The 17,987-nt window shown below is 38.3% G+C and overlaps 1 protein-coding gene across 4 annotated transcripts; it reads right to left on the reverse strand.

Moving 5' to 3' along the window:
- Positions 1–1,635: 1,635 nt before the first annotated feature.
- LOC133803360 (uncharacterized) lies at positions 1,636–13,424 on the reverse strand. Of its 4 annotated transcripts, none has more exons than XM_062241368.1 (13): positions 13,280–13,424; positions 12,807–13,021; positions 12,491–12,665; positions 12,191–12,274; positions 11,607–11,848; positions 11,059–11,290; positions 10,765–10,929; positions 10,547–10,678; positions 10,308–10,421; positions 10,065–10,112; positions 9,791–9,869; positions 7,943–7,999; positions 1,636–2,104 (listed from the first exon to the last, which is right to left on the reverse strand). In XM_062241368.1, exons 2-13 carry the CDS (start codon positions 12,992–12,994, stop codon positions 2,046–2,048), a joined length of 1,575 nt encoding a protein of 524 aa, XP_062097352.1. In that variant the 5' UTR covers positions 12,995–13,021; positions 13,280–13,424; the 3' UTR covers positions 1,636–2,045. The 4 variants fall into 4 exon arrangements, with proteins under 4 accessions (XP_062097352.1, XP_062097355.1, XP_062097354.1 ...); XM_062241371.1 differs by having other exon boundaries at positions 13,332–13,349; XM_062241370.1 differs by having other exon boundaries at positions 13,165–13,305.
- Between the last annotated feature and the right edge of the window lie 4,563 nt (positions 13,425–17,987).

Below are 17,987 nucleotides of genomic sequence, written 5' to 3' on the forward strand. Positions count from 1 at the left end.
CCTTAATTATATGTAGTTTTGAAGAAAGCTAAGTTGATTTAAAATATTAATTTTTTGTGCATGATTTTTCAGAATGCTACAACAATGCTGCAACATTTTGAGCACAGTAACTATTGAGGGGCCAACATGGGAAACAAGGTTAGCGGGTCATTTAATGAGCTTTTTATGATTTATTTTGTAGTTATTGGAAAAATAAAGCCAGTTGAAATTAATTCAAAGTGGTCTCAAAAGAATAAAGAAGGTGGCATGTGGAGGAAGGAGAGAAAAGTAGAGTTTCCCTAATTAGAACCCTAGCTTAAAAAAAATTAGTCACCGTTATATACTCTCACCCATTCTATTCAGCAGCCATGGGAGAGAGACCCAAGAGATGTAGAAAAAGAAAAGAAAGAAGAAAAAGAAGGAAATTGCAAGTAAAAGGAAGGAGCACAAGGAGGAAGAACAAGAAGACCACTTGGGACACTAATTTGGCTTATTTTTCTTTACTCTTTTCTCTAAGCATTTTAACTTTTTCTTTGTATATTTCAGATTGTAGTTGTGAGCTAAACTCTTAGTAGCTAGAATTGTTGATGAATTTTAATGTGTGATTTTTTATGCTTTGTTAAGGATGTTAAATACAATTTGTTTTGTTCATTCAAATCATTTTATTGTTTATAACTTGTTATTGTTATTGTTTGATCACCAATTGTGAGTAAATGTGTTAATTTTAATACTGAAAAAGTTAGGAATAATAGACACAAGACTTGACTATGTACACTTGTGCATCTATACTTTTACCACAATTATAAAATTTTAGGTTATAAAAATAAATCCTTAAAGATTATAGATAATCAATTTAACAGGAAAAAATAGAATTTTAATTTAATTAGAATTGGAGTATACTCAGTAATCCTAAAATTTAATTAATAGAATTAAAGTGGTATACTTTAGTTATTTTACTTAATGCTAAATATATACTAAAAAATATTTTATAGAAATAGTGTCTTTATAATATTTTAAAGTGTGGATATAACTCTTATTTATAATATTCAATCTCTATTTTTGTAAAAATAAAGTACATATTTATATATAAAGCAATATTAGTAACAAAACTACCCAAACTTTTGCAAGAGGCAGATAAATACTTAGTTTTTCTTTTTTATGTAACTTAAATGTCATTAGACAATGGGTAATAACAGAGCACTACTTTAGTGAGCTTAGGTAGTTTCACCCCAAAAAAGAAAAAAAGAAAAAAATTCGGTATTTATTTATCACGCTTACAAAAGTTAGTAATTTTCCTGCCAATATCCCTAAAATAATTTAGTAATTTCTCACTTAAGTATTTTTATAAAATAATTTCTTCAAGGAGAAATTTTTTTTTTTTTTTTGGGCCTACTCAATATTATTATCTCCCCTTTTCTTTCCTACGAAACACTATTTTTTTTTCTTTTTACTTTTCCCTCCTATACTTTGTTCCCTCTTATTTAGGTGAAATAGTAGACCATTTCTCAGGGGTTCACTGTAGAATATCCCAAAACATTATTAATACAACCTTACAAACATGCGTAGAGAAGCAAGTTGCAAATTAATGCAATGAACTTCTAAGGTAAAAAGTGTTGAAAAGGTGCACTACTACAAAGACAAGTTTAACAACAAAACTTGCGATTTCCAACCCCTTTTTCCAAATGAATATAAAACAGAAAAATATTAGCAACAAAACTGCATAATTTGGTCCTGACTTAATCGTTGGATATACAGAGAAAAACAGTACCCGAAAAAATAACTTATATGGTTCTTTGAGCAGATTATATGGAGATAGGGTCAGACACATAATAATGGTTCATCCTGAATCTATTTTTTATCACATTACGTTTATCCTTGATCACATAATAGAGTCAATCAAGAAACAAAGAGACCCTTCCAAGATTGTGTCAACTCTTTTGGCCAAATGACCTCTCTTCTTTTATTAACGCCTTTAGCCAGCAACCTTGTCGTTCATCTTTTATATTCGTTTCTGTCTGAATATGTGCAACAAAAAAAAATAGAATTACCAATTCCAACATAAATGCTTACGTTTCCTGCTTTTGCTTACCCTCCGATATCTCTGTTTCTTGCAAGTTCATCTGACCTGTAACAGCACAACGCATAAAACAAAATTACAGGCCCACTATTACAAGTTTCTATTAGAAAACAGACTCATTATATTATAGATGACGAAGCGTAACCAACTAGGAAACTAAATAACAAATCTTTCATAAACTAGCTCAAATTTCTCATAAATTAATTAAAAAATTAAGAAATAAATATCCCAATATCTAATGATTATATTTATGTCTTTGTGCTTGTACTTCTCTAATTAATGCAAGCCTAAGGTTTTGATCAAAAAAAAATTTTATATACATGTCTATGAAAAAGTACTTCAATTATTCTTATGTTGTTGTGATCATCAGGTATTCTTGAACTTAATCTCACCAATCAATCAATTATGAACATGAGAATCATATCATCCTATTCTTATTTGAAATGTAGAGGGGAATTCAGAATTCTATGAATTGGATTCTTTTTCTAGATTAAAACTAACGTCTTCGTACAATTGTTGCTAATCCTAGTTTCAGGGTTAAAATTAAAATCATGACCACCCTTCTTGGGAATTTATTGGCCTGCTAAGATCTCTTTGAAGATCATGGCTCATCTTAAGTAGTTGTAGGTACAATACAATATCAATGATGCTCAGTTGTACTGATACACACCAGCAGTGTATCGAATCAAACCAGAAAAAAATACACAAATATTGAGGGAAATAGAGAGATTTTATTGAAAATACGAAATTGCCCAGGATATTCGAGAGACCTAGTTTCTCTCCAAGAACTACTTCTCAGTTACAATTCAAAAGCTTACTCAAACCTAACATTCTCCTCTTTATTTAATTCCCTAAACTTTCCAAATAAAGCTGCTACTCAAAACAGAAACTACTCAAAACAGAAACAAATTATTCAAAATAAAACTAAAGGCAGAAATAAATAATAAACTTCCATAATTAACTCATCTCATTCAATCCTAGGTCTTCTAGCATAGGTGTACCGAATTGGTGGCTTATCATTACCCGCCGCCCAAACTTTCACCTTGTCCTCAAGGTGGAACTCGGGAAACTGCTGCTTCAGAGTGTTGTAGTTTTCCCAAGTAGCTTCAAACAATGGCAGGTCCTTCCATTGTATCAAGACCTCCACTTCACCCCTGCCATCTGATTTCGTATTACGCACCCCTAAATCTTCCGCTGGCTCAACAATCATCTCCAAGTCAGGGCTGAGCTGTGGTGGCAGCAATGGGGAAGAATGAGTCACCCCGTGAGCACAACGCAACTGAGAAACATGGAACACAGGATGCATCGAGGAAGTTGCTGGTAATGCAAGCTTATAGGCAACGGCCCTGATTTGTGCAAGGACTTCGAACGGTCCATAAAAACGAGGGGATAGTTTCTCATTACGTCGGGCAGTCAGAGACTTCAGCTGATAAGGTTTGAGCTTCACAAACACCTTCTCACCAACTACAAACTGTTCATCCCGCCTTTTTTTATCCGCTGAATCCTTCATTTTTTGTTGAGCTCGAAGCAAGTGCATTTTGAGGTCATCTAATTGCGCATCTCGCTCTTCTAACATCTCATCCACCGAAGAGACCAGAGTAGCACCCCTTTGGTAACGTAGAAGCGCAGGAGGGTCACGCCCATTTAGTATCTTGAATGGATTATGCTTGGAAGATGTGTGAAAAGAAAAGAGGTATTATACCAATACTCCGCCCAAGCTAACCATCGCATCCAAGCTCGTGGATGATCCGATACATAACAACGCAAGTAAGTCTCCAAACAACGATTCACAATCTCGGTTTGCCCATCAGTTTGGGGATGATATACAATGCTATGCCGAAGTTCGGTACCTTGCAATTTAAATAGCTCTTGCCAAAAATGGCTCATGAAAATCTTGTCCCTATCTAAAATTATGGAGTTGGGAATACCGTGGAGTCGGACCACCTCTTTTAAAAACACTTCAGCAACAATACGAGTAGTAAAAGGATGTTTCAGCACTATGAAATGAGCATATTTACTCAATCTATCCACCACCACCATAATAGTATCCATTACGAGCAAACAGGACAGCCCTTCTATAAAATCCATGGTCAATTCTTCCCAAACCAGCGAAGGTAATGCGATAGGTTGCAACAAACCCGCAGGAGACGTACTTCACATTCCCGAACCCAATCAACTACCACTTTCCTCATTCCCACCCAATAAAAATCGAAAGCAATCCATTTAAAAGTTTTAGTCTCACCTGAATGTCCACCTAAATGAGAGTTGTGGTACTCTGGCAAAATAGTGGGAATTAATATGCTATCTTTGGACAGCATCAAACGCCCCTTGTTCAATAATTTTCCATGCTCCAAAGAAAAACCAGTAGCTCTCGGCCTCCCTTGCTGTAGGTCAGCGATTATTCTTGTTAGGAACGGGTCTTGCTGCACTTCTTGTTGCACTGCGTCCCAGTCAATGCCTTGAGAAACAAGCAGATTTGTAAATTCAGCGGGCTGTGCAACTCGTGATAACGCATCGGCAACTCTGTTCCCTGCCCCTGGCTTGTACTGAATCTCAAAATTGTACCCCATGAGCTTGACCATCCACTGTTGGTATTCCGGAGCAACAATACACTGCTCGAGTAGGAACTTTAAACTTTGCTGATCTGTTCGCACTACAAACTGCCTTCCCAGCAAGTATGGCCGCCATTTTTGGATGGCGAACACAATAGCTATCAACTCCTCGTAAATAGGCTTCAACCTTGCTTGTTGTCCCAGCACATGGTTGTAATAAGCCACAGGTCGCTGGTTTTGCATTAAAACAGCCCCTACTCCATATCCCGACGCATCAGTTTCCACTACGAATGGTTGGTCAAAGTCAGGTAATGCCAAAACGGGCACCGTGGTCATTGCTCGCTTGAGAGCTTCAAATGCAGTAGTTGCGGCCTCGTTCCACCCAAACTTATCCTTCTTCAATTCCTCCGTTAAAGGCCAAGCTATCTCACTATACCCCTTAACGAACTTGCGGTAATAACCCGTTAAGCCCAAAAAGCCTCGTAACTCTCTGATATTCTTAGGTTTGGGCCACTGTAACATGGCTTGAACCTTGGATTGATCCACTGCTACTCCTTCACCCAAAATGATGTGCCCCAAGTAATCCAATTTTTGCCGAGCAAAAGAACATTTTCTGAGATTAGCGTAGAGCTTATGCTTGGAAAGGAGCTGAAGTACGATGGCAAGGTGCTGAACATGATCGCTCAAGCTGCGACTATACACCAAAATGTCATCGAAAAATACTAAAACAAACTGACGGAGATGGGAACGAAATACCTCATTCATCAAGGACTGAAAAGTAGCCGGAGCGTTTGTAAGACCAAAGCATGACCAGAAACTCATAATGTCCATCATGGGTCCGAAAAGCCGTCTTGGGCACATCGGAAGGATTCACCCGGATTTGGTGATATCCTGATTTTAAGTCAAGCTTCGAGAAGATAGTAGCTCCATGGAGTTCATCCAAAAGTTCATCAATAACGAGAATCGGGAACTTGTCGGATATTGTCTCTCGATTTAAGGCATGATAATCCACACAAAACCTCCAACTCCCATCTTTTTTGCATACTAACAACACCGGACTAGAAAACGGACTTACACTAGGTTGTATGATTCCAGCAATCAACATCTCTTTAACCAACTGTTCTATTGCATCTTTCTGGACTTGAGGGTAACGGTACGGTCGAACACTTATTGGAGAAAAGCCCTCACACAAGACAATTGAATGCTCTCTGCCCCGTAGTGGTGGTAGTTCCATGGGCAACTCGAAGACAGCCTTGGCAGCCTGCAATTCTGACGCTATTTCTGGTGGAATTTCTTCCATATTACCACTCCCTGTAAGTGAGGCAGCCCCAAGTTCTATAATAATTCCTTCACCCTCATGTTTTATCGCCCTCGTCATAGCCTTTAATGAAACTAAGGTCTTGTGTAAAACCAGGTCTCCTTGCAAACTCACAACCATGTTCCCCACAGTAATTTCAAAGAATGTGTCTTCCAATTTATATGTGTCACCCCAGAGTCTCCAGCCATTGAATGCCCAAGATTATGTCAGTACTCCCCAAGTCCAGCGGAATAAAATCTTCCCTGATCTCGACCCCTTGCAGTGTAAGCGCCACTCCTCTACATATTCCCTGAGTTTTGGTGGATTGACCAGTTCCCAGCACCACCCCATATGGTGTCGTTCTAGTAACAAGCAGCTTCAAGGTCTGAATTAAGACATTAGAGATGAAATTATGAGTTGTTCCGCTATCAATTAATACCACAACTGGTTGTGTCCCTACAAGCCCTGCTAATTTCAAGGTTTTCAAATCCGTAAGTCCAACCACTGAATTTAAAGTCACTTCCACGACCTGGTTCAAGCCCCTCAGATCCGTGCACTTCTTCGTTTTCTTCAGCCCTTTCTTCATACTCTTCCTCCTCTTCTTGTGCAAAATCTTGCAATAAAATTATTTGTAATTCCCTTTTCTGGCAGCAGTAACCTGGAGAATATTTCTCGTCACATCTGTAACATTGCCCCTTAAAACGTTTTTGCTGGAGTTCAGCCTCAATTAAACGCCGATAGCCTCCTTCTTCCCTGGAAGTAATCGCACGAGAGGGAGAAATCCTTTGCTGGGAATAATTAGGCGGCCCAGGTCCCATACTACGTGAGAACTTAGGTTTCTAGGCTAAATTTTTTGTTTCAATCTTTTGTGCCAACTCCATGGCTTGCTCAAACCCAATGGGCCCTTGGATCGTTACCTCATGCCCTATGTCCGTTTGCAGCCCATTCATGAAAGTCAACTCCAACACTTGTTCTGAAATCCCTTCCAAGGACGACGATAAAAGCTCAAATCTTTTACGATAGTCACGCACGTTTCCATCTTGTTTAAGGGCCAAAAATTCACGATACATAGAGCCTGCTGGAAGTAGTCGAAACCTCCTGATCATTTGCTTCTTCAAATCGTTCCATTCAGTGAAAGGTCTCCTACGATGCTCCCATTGAAACCAGGCCAGCGCCTCTCCTTCAAGACTCATCACTGTAGTAGTCGAACTTTCAACATCAGTCAATCGGTGTATGGAGAAATATCTTTTAGCCTTGAGAATCCATCCGTCTGGGTTGTCTCTGTCAAAGGTAGAGAGTTCAATCCGTCTTGGTCTAATATCCCATCTTGGAGCAGGAGTATTTGCACGATACCCATCCCCATAATCAGTAATGCTGCCTCCTTTCTCAATTGGCCCTCCCGAATTCATCAGGCGCCCCCCATCGCTGCTGACAACCGCCTTCCCTAGAGTTATCGACTGGTCCTTCCAACATTGGTGTCGATCGGTGTTCAGCCTGGTTCTTCAACACTTGATCCAGGCGAGTCATGATCTCTGCCATTCCTTGTTCTAAAACAGGTATTTTCTGCATCCCTTCTCTCATGGTCACCAATTCAGCCTAAACCGTGGACACAGCCGCCTCCACAACCTCCATCCTTGTCTCTGAACAATTAACTATAGGTCCTAGGTCGTTGCTCTAATACCAATTGATACACACCAACAGTGTATCAAATCAAACCAGAAAAAAATACACAGAGAAATATTGAGGAAAATAGAGAGATTTTATTGAAAATAGGAAATTGCCCAGGATATTCGAGAGACGTGGTTTCTCTCCAAGAGCTACTGCTCAATTACAATTCAAAAGCCTACTCAAACCTAACATTCTCCTCTCTATTTAATTCCCTAAACTTTCCAAATAAAGCTGACACTCAAAACAAAAACAAATTATTCAAAATAAAATTAAAGGTAGAAATAAATAATAAACTTCCATAATTAACTCATCTCATTCAATCCTAGGTCTTCTAGCATAGGTGTACCGAATTGTTGGCTTATCACGTACCTAACAAGGATATCAGAGAAGGAGATTTTTTAGACCCATTTGATCTCATGTCGGTACCTGCAATTCACACCAGAATTATCAGTCCAACATAATAATGTGTCACTAGACGTCATGTAAATGTTCCTATTTATAAATGAAATATCAGCTGCATATAAACCATTATTTCTTCCGGTAGAAAAACATTTAAGAACCCATTCATTACATTCATGATAGAACCTCCAAGGTGGCAATTACTGTAAAATTTCATAGTACATGTCATTTGCACCCTTGATCAGAATTTTTTTTTGGGAAATTTACGGCAAAAATCAGTAGATAGTCTAAAAGATTGTACATAAATTGCTAAAAGTTTTTCTGCTGTAAAAATCAATAAGCAGTGTAAAAGGCTACACTTAAGTCACTAAGTAGTTTTTTTGGCAGCAAAACCCAGCAAGTAATTTGCAATGTTGCACTTGCAATTAAGTCCCTAAATAGGCTTTTTTTTTTGTTGCAAAAATCATATTTTACACCAATTTTGTTTAATTAATTAATAAAAATCTAAAACAAAATATTTCTAATTTTGAAAAATTATTTGAAATTTGTTTTTAAAAATAAAAAATAATTTAAATTTTCTAACATGAAAACTATTTAATTTTACTCAAACTAAGTTTTAGAAAATTATACAACTTAAATTGAATTAAAACTTAGTTTAATTAAAATTAAATAAATTTTTCATATTAGAACTTTTAAATTACTTTTTATTTTCAAAACTGATCAAAATAATTTAAATGCTAAAAAAAATATTTTTAGGTTTTTATTAATTAATTAAAATTGAGACAAAATTTGTATAAAATGTGGCTTTTGCAACCCAAAATTGCAAAACTACTTATGGACTAAAGTGCAACTTTTCAAACTACTTACCAACTTTTGTTACCAAAAAAACTACTTAGTGACTTAAGTACAACTTTTTAGACTACTTAATGACTTAAGTGCAACATTTTAAACTACTTACTAATTTTTGCCGCAAACTTCCTATTAGGAGGTTTTTAAAGTTTCTTTTTTCCTATTTGCTGTTGTCTTTTCTTCCTAAAGAGATGCTAAGTAGTGTAAGGGAAATGACCAGTCAAGCAAGTATATGCCATAACTAAACAGGAGGATGAAACTTAAGCCAACAACCAACCTTCTCATGTTAAGCCAAAATAACGCAGTGCACTCATCAAGCACCCAATGTGATAGGGAAAATAGTATCAATTATTATTTTTGTTGGTGAATATCAATCAACACCTCGATTAACCAAAATCAGAAAGAAGTTGCCTTGGATTTCTATTTGTAGCACTTATATTCCTCTGTGGAGTATGTGCTTATTTTGTCTTTCCTTGTTATGATACACTACTATAGAAAGTAAGACCATCTCTAATGGATGATGCAAATTTTGTGCCAAATTTAGTCCAAAAAAATAAGCTAATGCTATATTGGGACCAATTTTTGCAATTGTTCTCTAATGCACAAGATGCAAACTTACTCAAAAAGTCAAAAAGTCAACAGTCATGTAACTTTTATTGAAAATGTATAAAAACAAATTATTTAAATAAATAAATAAAAATTAAAAAACTGATAATTAACAAATGATATTAATTAGTGGCAAAAGGGTAAATAAAAAAGGTGAAATTTATTAATTAGTGGCAAAAGAATAAATAAAAAAAAGAAAAATTTATTGTGTGCCAAATTTGGCACAACTTTTGCAACACCATTGAAGTTATATTTTTTAAAAATGTGCCAAAATATAGTAATACACCATTATTATAGTACTCCATTAGAGATGCTCTAATGCCACCAACAGACTTTTGTTAAATTTCAACTGAAAGATCATACCTGAATTTTCAAGGGATTTAAGGACATCTGATTTTTTAAAAGTATATCCAATGAAATTGGTATCTTTGGATGTCAACATCTGCAACATCATACAAGAGCACAAATTAACCAAGTTATCTTTATATGCCAACATCTAGAACATTAAAGATCTTTATACCCATCTTTCGTTCCAATTCTGTTACCTTAGGAGAGCATAATATAAACAGAATAAAAATATTCCCAGGCAAGATTCTGTTATAAAAACTCCATAACTAAAGAAACCACAATATGTTACCTTTCGCCAAGGTCCCACTGTTGGAATTGTGGATGGCTGACCCTCTACCTACAAAATTAAAAGACAACAACTTCAACACTGGTTTTGATACTTGAAAGGATTAGTTTGAATGAAACAAAATTTGAGTTTTCACAATTACGGCCAAGGCTTTGTTTATGTTAATTAAAAATAAGAAAGCACTTGCTTCTTTTTGCATAGCCAATTAACCCCAAAAATGTACGAATTGATGTTTGAGTTACTCACTTCAGGAAACTTCTCGAAATTCTGTGTGTCCAAGTCACCAATGACTGTAGGTTGAAACGCAGCTTCCATTTCATATAGCTTGTCCCATTGAATGCATCTTAACCATGGATGGGCCTGAGAAAACATCAACCAAAATATACCAATTACAAAATGTGAAAAATGACCTACGACTGGATAATATAAAAAAACTCTTTATTGTTCTACCCAAATAACAAAGCTGTTTCACCAAATGCCGTTACCTTTAGTTCTTCCACTCCTCGGCTACCCAACCTTGTTTCAACATTGCATAACAAGTGACATATCAAATCTTTAGCCTCATTTGATATTTTCGGTTCATCAGGGAATTTCAGGCATGTTCTCCAATTGATTATCTATAGAAAAGAGATAGATAGCACAATTTAAAAAAAAATGTGAAGGATGATTGTGATATGGCTAACATCATATGTCTATATAATACCTTGCGGCATGTGATCCTTGGATCATCAGAGCAGAAGGGAGGATAGCCGATAAGCATTTCGTACATAATTGCCCCAAGTGACCACCAATCACATTCCATTCCGTACCCTTTCTTAAGCAGCACTTCAGGAGCCATATAGTCAAGAGTGCCCACAGTTGAATAAGCCTGCAGTATAGCACAGCAGGTAAGTAAATAGTCCAAAAATGTATTTTGTTTGCATCCCAACAAAATATTTATATATATAAAAATACTAAAATTAAAAAAAAAAACATAAACAAATTCCTAAAGATAGACCAATGCACGGCGATTGCGTTTCCACTGTAGTAGTTGTTCTTTGGGCATCATCCAAGGGGGTCTATCACAGGCAGATTGTCCTACATTTGCAGAAATGGTTTCCCCAGTGGTTAAGTCCTCATTTTCCAATAGCAATGTTGAATACTTATCATCGAGAGGTTTACACAAGCCAAAATCTGAAAGTTTCAAATGTCCATTTCTGTCCAGTATCAGGTTATCTGGCTTTATGTCCCTGTAATATTAGAAGAGTGCACATAAGCATATTGTTTGTAGTTGGGAACAACATCTGCTTTAGGCTGAAAAAAGTAAACAAAAAATTAAGCCCCCATGCTCTGACCATAAGTAGAGTAATAATATTTTCTTACCTTTTCTTATATAAGAACATACGCTATCTAGCACTCACAAGCAAGGAAAATTATGTAAACTATGTGGTCAAGGAAGTTAGGGAGGCTGTGACCTGAATTAAACTTTTAGGTCACCAAGAACTTATATACAAGTCAAACTACTTGGTATTAAATCATTAATAAAAGAGCACACAAATGTCGTACCTATGAATATAATTGTGTTGATGGATCGAATGAATGGCTAGGACACTCTCTGCAATATAAAAACGAGCAACATCTTCGGAAAGAACATCTTCTCTCATCAGTAATGTCATAATATCTCCACCAGGTAAATACTCCATAATAAGGTATAAGAAATCAGAATCTTGAAATGAATAAAAAAGCTTAACAATGCACCGACTATCAACCTCAGCGAGTAAGTTCCTCTCAGACCGGACATGCTCAACCTAAATTATTGAAGGAAATAAAGTTGGAAGTCAATAAATAATTTATCGTGCAAAATCATGAATAGGTAAGTTGAATGATAACATCCACTATACAAATGTTAATTTTTATCCCTACAATTTCTTTAGAAAGTAATTATGCACATAGAAAACAAGACTTTCCCGTGTAATATTTACGACCAAACAAGATATAAATTACAATTACTTTAATTGCTAAATGCTAATCCAGAAATTAGCACTTGAAACTATTCAAGAAATTGCTTATATTATAAGGACACATTAAAATGTGTTCCCATTCATAGCCAAGTGGAATCTCCTTCACAGACTTGATAATGAAATTGTCACCTGGCCACGGCTAAGCATATCTGATTTCTTCAGTTTCTTCATGGCAAAAATCTCCCCTGTATCTTTAGCACGACACAATCTCACCTACAACCAAAAAGAATAATGAATAAATTAAATCTACCAATGAATTTAATATAATTCTACACCCACTAATCTCTGTCACCAATTCAAACTTATTCCGCTACTACACCCTCCAAACTAATCATCCAAATTTAAGACAAGAGATACTTGATGGACTTCACAAACTCAATACCATATACACATATTTGAGCACATTCTTCGTGTTAATGTTTTCTATACCTCCCCAAATGCACCTTTTCCAATTACAGTCAACTGCTCAAAGTCATCGATTCCAATTTTTCGCCGTTGAAGCCTCATATATTCAGTCTCTCTAAGCTCCAAATTCCTCAACATCTGTTCCTGTTCCTCAGTCGATATTTGAGACTCCTGCGCTTTTCTCTGAAGCGTTCGACGTCTGAAAAACAAACCCCAAAATTATCACAAATTATAGAAACCCATCTGGATTGAAGATTGACTTACTAACCATTTACAATCTTAGCCAATTAATCACGTTCTATTCTAACAAAATTGAACTGAGAACAACAATATCCCATACCTCTCTTTGCGCTCTTGCAGTCCCTGAAGATAATTCTTGTAGTGATTCTCTATAAACTGTTTGGCGGCGGCGGCTTTCTGCCTCGTCACCGGAGAAGAAACGGATACATCGGGACTGGAATCAAACCCGACCCTATCCGACCGCAAATTCAAGGCCTCCAATCTCACAGTTCCATCGCCGCCGTCCATTTCTCAATCGATCAATAGAATGAAACACTAAAAAAAAAGTCAAAATCAGAGAAGCATTTGTAGATTGATCCAATTGACTAATACACAGTTTGAAGGAGAGATCTAGGAGCTATAGGCCGGAACAAATACAGGAGTCAGGCCCAGGAGAAGGAGAAGAGTACAAACCATACCAGACTATAAACAGGCACTAATATATATATATGTGTGTGTGTGTGTGTGTGGATCGTGAGAGTGTCTTATCTATGGTACAAATTGTCGTTTGTTTATAATTGAGAAAAAATATACGGTTTTCTTTTGGCTTTCTGGGGAATGGAGTGCGATCGACGCCATCGTTTACCTCGCATGAACTGGAATCTTGGAGGCAAATATTTATTTATTAATATATTTTTTATTTCTCTCATATTTTTACTCTGGGAATTTAATATTTAATAATAATAATAATAAAATAGGGAAAAAAAAAAAGGAAAGTTGGGGTGTATTGGCGATTTGCGAGTAGCTGGTGTCGGCGGAGATCTATAGAAGGTAAACTGGAAAGTGTTGCATTGATTACAGATACGGACCGATTAATGCGTGAGATTTATGAATGCGCGGTCGTAGAAAGAATGATTTCACGTGTCTGTTTGTGATTGGTTAGCCCAGGAGATGTAAAAGTCTCGTGCGAGCGTGTGCTTTGGAGTTAATGAAATACTGATTGCCCACCGTATAAATTTATAATTAATTTTATTCATAATTAAAATTATTATTTGTAAATATAAAATATTTACAGTTTACGAGAAACCATCTTCAAAAGAAATAACGTTGAAAAGGAGCACCTGTTAATTATTATATATACCCCTTAATATATCATTTTGTAATTATTAGACTCAATTGTCTCTCCCATTAATATTCTCAATTTCTTTCTCTAAATTGTATATTCTTCACATAAATTTTAAGATTTTACATTATCTAATATTTCAAAAAATACCAAAATTAAAAAATAAATCATCTGAAAACAGATATTTAAATAAAAATATATAAACCTCCAAAGTTGTTATCAAATTTCAGCGCAGACATCAATTTTTCATTGTTTTGGCCAAAAACCAAGTTTTAATGATTGTATTGAAATATCATCGATTTTGCATCGAAAAAACATCGTTTTAGCAAAAAATCAAACGATGCAAAATCGATGTTGTTTCAATATTCTTGCAATACAATCATGAAATCTTAATTTTTGTCCAAAACGATGTTTTTTCAATGCAAAATCGATGTTGTTCGATGCTCTTGCGATGCAATCATGAAAACTTGTTTTTTTGCCAAAATGATGTTTTTTCGATGCAAAATCGATATTGTTTTAATGCTCTTGCGTTACAATCATAGAAACTTGACTTTTGGGCAAAACGATGTTGTTTCGATGCTCATGCGATGCAATCCTGAAAACTTGATTTTTGGCCAAATCAAAGCTCTGCGCTGAAATTTGATGAAAACTTTAGAAGTTCATATCTTTTCAATCAAATATCTGTTTTAGATTATTTTTTCTTTTAAATTTTGATATTTTTCAAGATCTACAAGATTAGATCATGTAAAATCTTAAAATTTATATGTAAAACATATAATTTAGAGAAAGAAATTGAAGATGTTAATTGGGGGGGGGGGGGGGGGGGGGGCAATTGGGTCTAATAATTACAAAATGGGATATTTTGGGGATAGATAGTTATGGGGGCATATATAATAATTAGTATGTATTATTGTAATGCCCTGAGTAACCAAGACCGTTACACTGTGTGTTTAAAATAGTGATTAACTTGCTAAGCAAGTCGTTTGAACCCAAATGTGTAATTAAAGACTAAGTCAAGGTCAAGTATTAAAATATTTGGTCAACAAAATGGTTATTTTTCATTAAAATATTAAGCTTATACACGGGATCCCAAAATTAGTTTACAGACTCATAAAAGACAAATAGAATTGTTGACGCGGTTCTTCGCCAACAGGTAATTAAGAGAAGAAGAGAAAGGGATTAGTACTGAAAGTAGAACCGTCACAGATATGAAATCTTAGAGAGAGAACTAGGTGACTCAAGACACGTTTTTTAAGTGGTTCAAAGGTTAAAATCCTTCTACTCCACTAGTCAATATTATTCATATATTCTCGGTCTTTGGCTTACAAAGTATATGGCTCTTTAGAGACCATTTTTTCCAACCCCTATCAACTCCCAGGGTCCCCATATTTATAGGAGAAGGCACCTGAAAGTTGGTAGGGAGGTCATCCCGTGACCTTACTATTTGTCATATCAACTCTGTGACATTTATGATTAATTCCTAAACCTGACACATAAGTGTAGTCTAATCAGTATGTAAGGAGATAATGGGCCGCACGGCCCAACCCAGCCGTGGGTGTCTGAATGCGCACGTTCCTGCTGCGTGTCCGAGAAGCCAGGGGGATATCGGACACGTGATGTCAGATATATACACGTTTATCTTGCGTGTATTGACTTTATAAAGGGTCAGAGATCCATGGCCAGCTCGTACCACGAGCTGCTTCCCTGAACCGACCTTCAGCCTTCAGGCCTTCTAACGCCTTCCTCCAGTCTTGGGGGACCTTGGCGAGCCTTTGAGGGTACCTCGAGCTAAGAAGGTACGATCTGGGAACAGGATCTCCGGCCTGGGGGAGTCCTCGAACTAAACCATGATTAGTCCGAGGCTCGACCTTCTAATCAGCCCGTGGGAAAACCAGGGCGTACATCTGCCCCCCAAGCTCCTGCTCGTGGTATATGACGTCATATATAGAAGACCATAGTAGGGGCTTTTAGACTTCCCCACAACCCTTCACATTCCATTCCTTGTGCAGGCGCCTGACATGTGGAACGTCGTGGGTGGCGACGGTACGTTTTACGAGAACCGCATTTAATGGCCTAGCCTATTGTCCAGCCGTCGTTTCATATTTCGAGTGGGAGGCCGCGGATCCCTCACTAGGGTCATCCAAGAGCCTTCTTCACGTGATCCTTCCCTTATATAAAAGGGGGTGGGCACCCTACGCACGGGCCACTCCTTCATTCAAAAATTTCCCAAATCTCTCTCCTTCTTCCTTCTCCGACTTTCAGAAGAACGAAACCCTCGACTCTACTGCCACCATTTTCCTTGTTCAAGAAGCTTAGGCGCACGAGTTTCTCCAAAGCTTTGGAAGCTACCGCACCGACGAGGCTCCTACCAATGCAACACTCTCGTTTACCACCCAACCATATACTGTAAGTTTTCTGACCCTGTTCATTTTGAAAACATGCCACTGTAGCTTAGGTAAAAAAATTTACTGTAGCCGCATGCAGGGGTTTTTTGGGTTGCGTGGGTAGGAGGGTGACAGCCCCTTTTAGGCTAGGGCACACTTGTTGCAGGAAATCGCCTTAGAGTATGGGTTTCAAGATGCTTCTTCATGAACAATTTCTGGTTAGGACCTTTAGGAACATTAGGTGCAAAACCGGGTAGCTTAGGGGATACGTCTCAAGAGCGGTTTTGCAACGTTCTGCCTGTTGAAACTTTCCCCCCAAGGCAAATTTTTACTCTGAACCCCTTGACACACGAATTCCGAGTAATATGGGATCTGTTGGGAGCATACGCGCGTGTTCATTGAACCGCGTGGTTCCACTCTCCACAGGCTGGGCTTACCTCAGCTCGTGTAAATAATAATTACTTCGTCCTTCTGCTTGGGTCGCCTTTTCTAAAGTGTTTTCTTTTGTTCGATAGGCGACCAGATGGCTCCAAAAAGGAATCTGCCTCAGAAGAACGTGGGAAGCTCGGTCTCTCAGCAAGAGAAAGGAAAGGCGGTGATGCCAAGCTCGCCGATCCCCCACTTCGGGCCGGCCGTGGAGAAGCAGGTCGAGGTGGCCCCCGACGCATTCTTTGAGGCGGAGAGAATCGTCTCAAAGATAACCGACCAGGCGAAGATCAACAAACTCTTCCTCACCCACAACATTCCACTGGGGAAAGCCTCCGTGATCGCCCGACCTGCCGCAGAGGGCGAACGGAGCTGCACGCCGCTCGACGAATCGTTCGCGGCCTGGAGCGGCGAACACTTCAAGGCAGGGGCCTTCCTTCCCCTGGATCAGTACTTCGCTGATTTCCTGAATTATGTGGGGTTGGCCCCATTTCAGCTCCCCCCCAACTCCTACCGTTTGCTGGCGGGGTTGAGGTATTTATTTAAGAAGCAGGAGTGGGAGGTCCCCACTCCTGCGGATATTCTATATTTCTTCTGCCTCAAAGCCAGCCCGGACCAGCGGGGGCGAGGTGACGGGTTCTACTACTTAACCCGTTTCCCTAATACAGCGGCGGTCATCGAGCTTCCAAGTCATCCAAATGACTTCAAGGACCAGTTCTTCATGTCAACTGGGTTTCGGAATTGCGAGCACCATTATTTTAACTGCCCTCGTAAGTGATCCTTGACCTTAGCTCGCCTTTTGGGTGTTGTTTCTTTTTTATTTTAGCTCCTCCCGTATTCCATCCTGACTCCAGCCAATCTTGCAGCCATCTACGCAAGGACCGAAAAGTCTGCGACCCTCGGGGGTCAGTATGACACATTGGCGGGCTTGCCCCCCAGCGAAAAGGACTACCGCGTGCTCGTGACGGACGAGACGATGGTGTTCTGCAAATTGATCTTCCTAAACCAAACTCTAAACCTGAAGAGGCCTCGGGGGCCGCCCCCAGCCCGCGACAACAGGCCTAATACCGTGGAGGAGGTCGCGGCAGAGGAAGACGAGGAGGACGAGGTGGCTGAAGTCCCGCTCGTGAGGAATAGAAAGAGGACCTTGGAGGTCGCTCAAGGGATGGACGAGAAGAGGATCCAAACCGGAGCAGCCGCGGGTCCTTCTAGCCAAGGTAACCCTTATTTATTTAAGAATGTAGATAGGGCCACTGCAGACCCCCGGCTGGTTAGGTTCAATCCTAGGCAGATCGTCCATCGTCATGGGAGGAACCCGGACCTGAATACACTCCTGCTCCATTGAGTTGACCGGCTCGTGCTGGATCAC

This window comes from Humulus lupulus, chromosome X (genome assembly GCF_963169125.1).
Source record: "Humulus lupulus chromosome X, drHumLupu1.1, whole genome shotgun sequence".
NCBI lineage: Eukaryota > Viridiplantae > Streptophyta > Magnoliopsida > Rosales > Cannabaceae > Humulus > Humulus lupulus.

Excerpts from the sequence above, each read along its gene's own strand:
- LOC133803360 (XM_062241368.1), bottom strand. The coding sequence starts at position 12,994 with ATGGACGGCGGCGATGGAACTGTGAGATTGGAGGCCTTGAATTTGCGG. Across the intron at positions 12,275-12,490 it reads GAAAAGGTGCATTTGGGGAG|GTGAGATTGTGTCGTGCTAA; the intron begins GTATAGAAAACA and ends TTTTGGTTGTAG. Across the intron at positions 10,679-10,764 it reads CAAGGATCACATGCCGCAAG|ATAATCAATTGGAGAACATG; the intron begins GTATTATATAGA and ends TCTTTTCTATAG.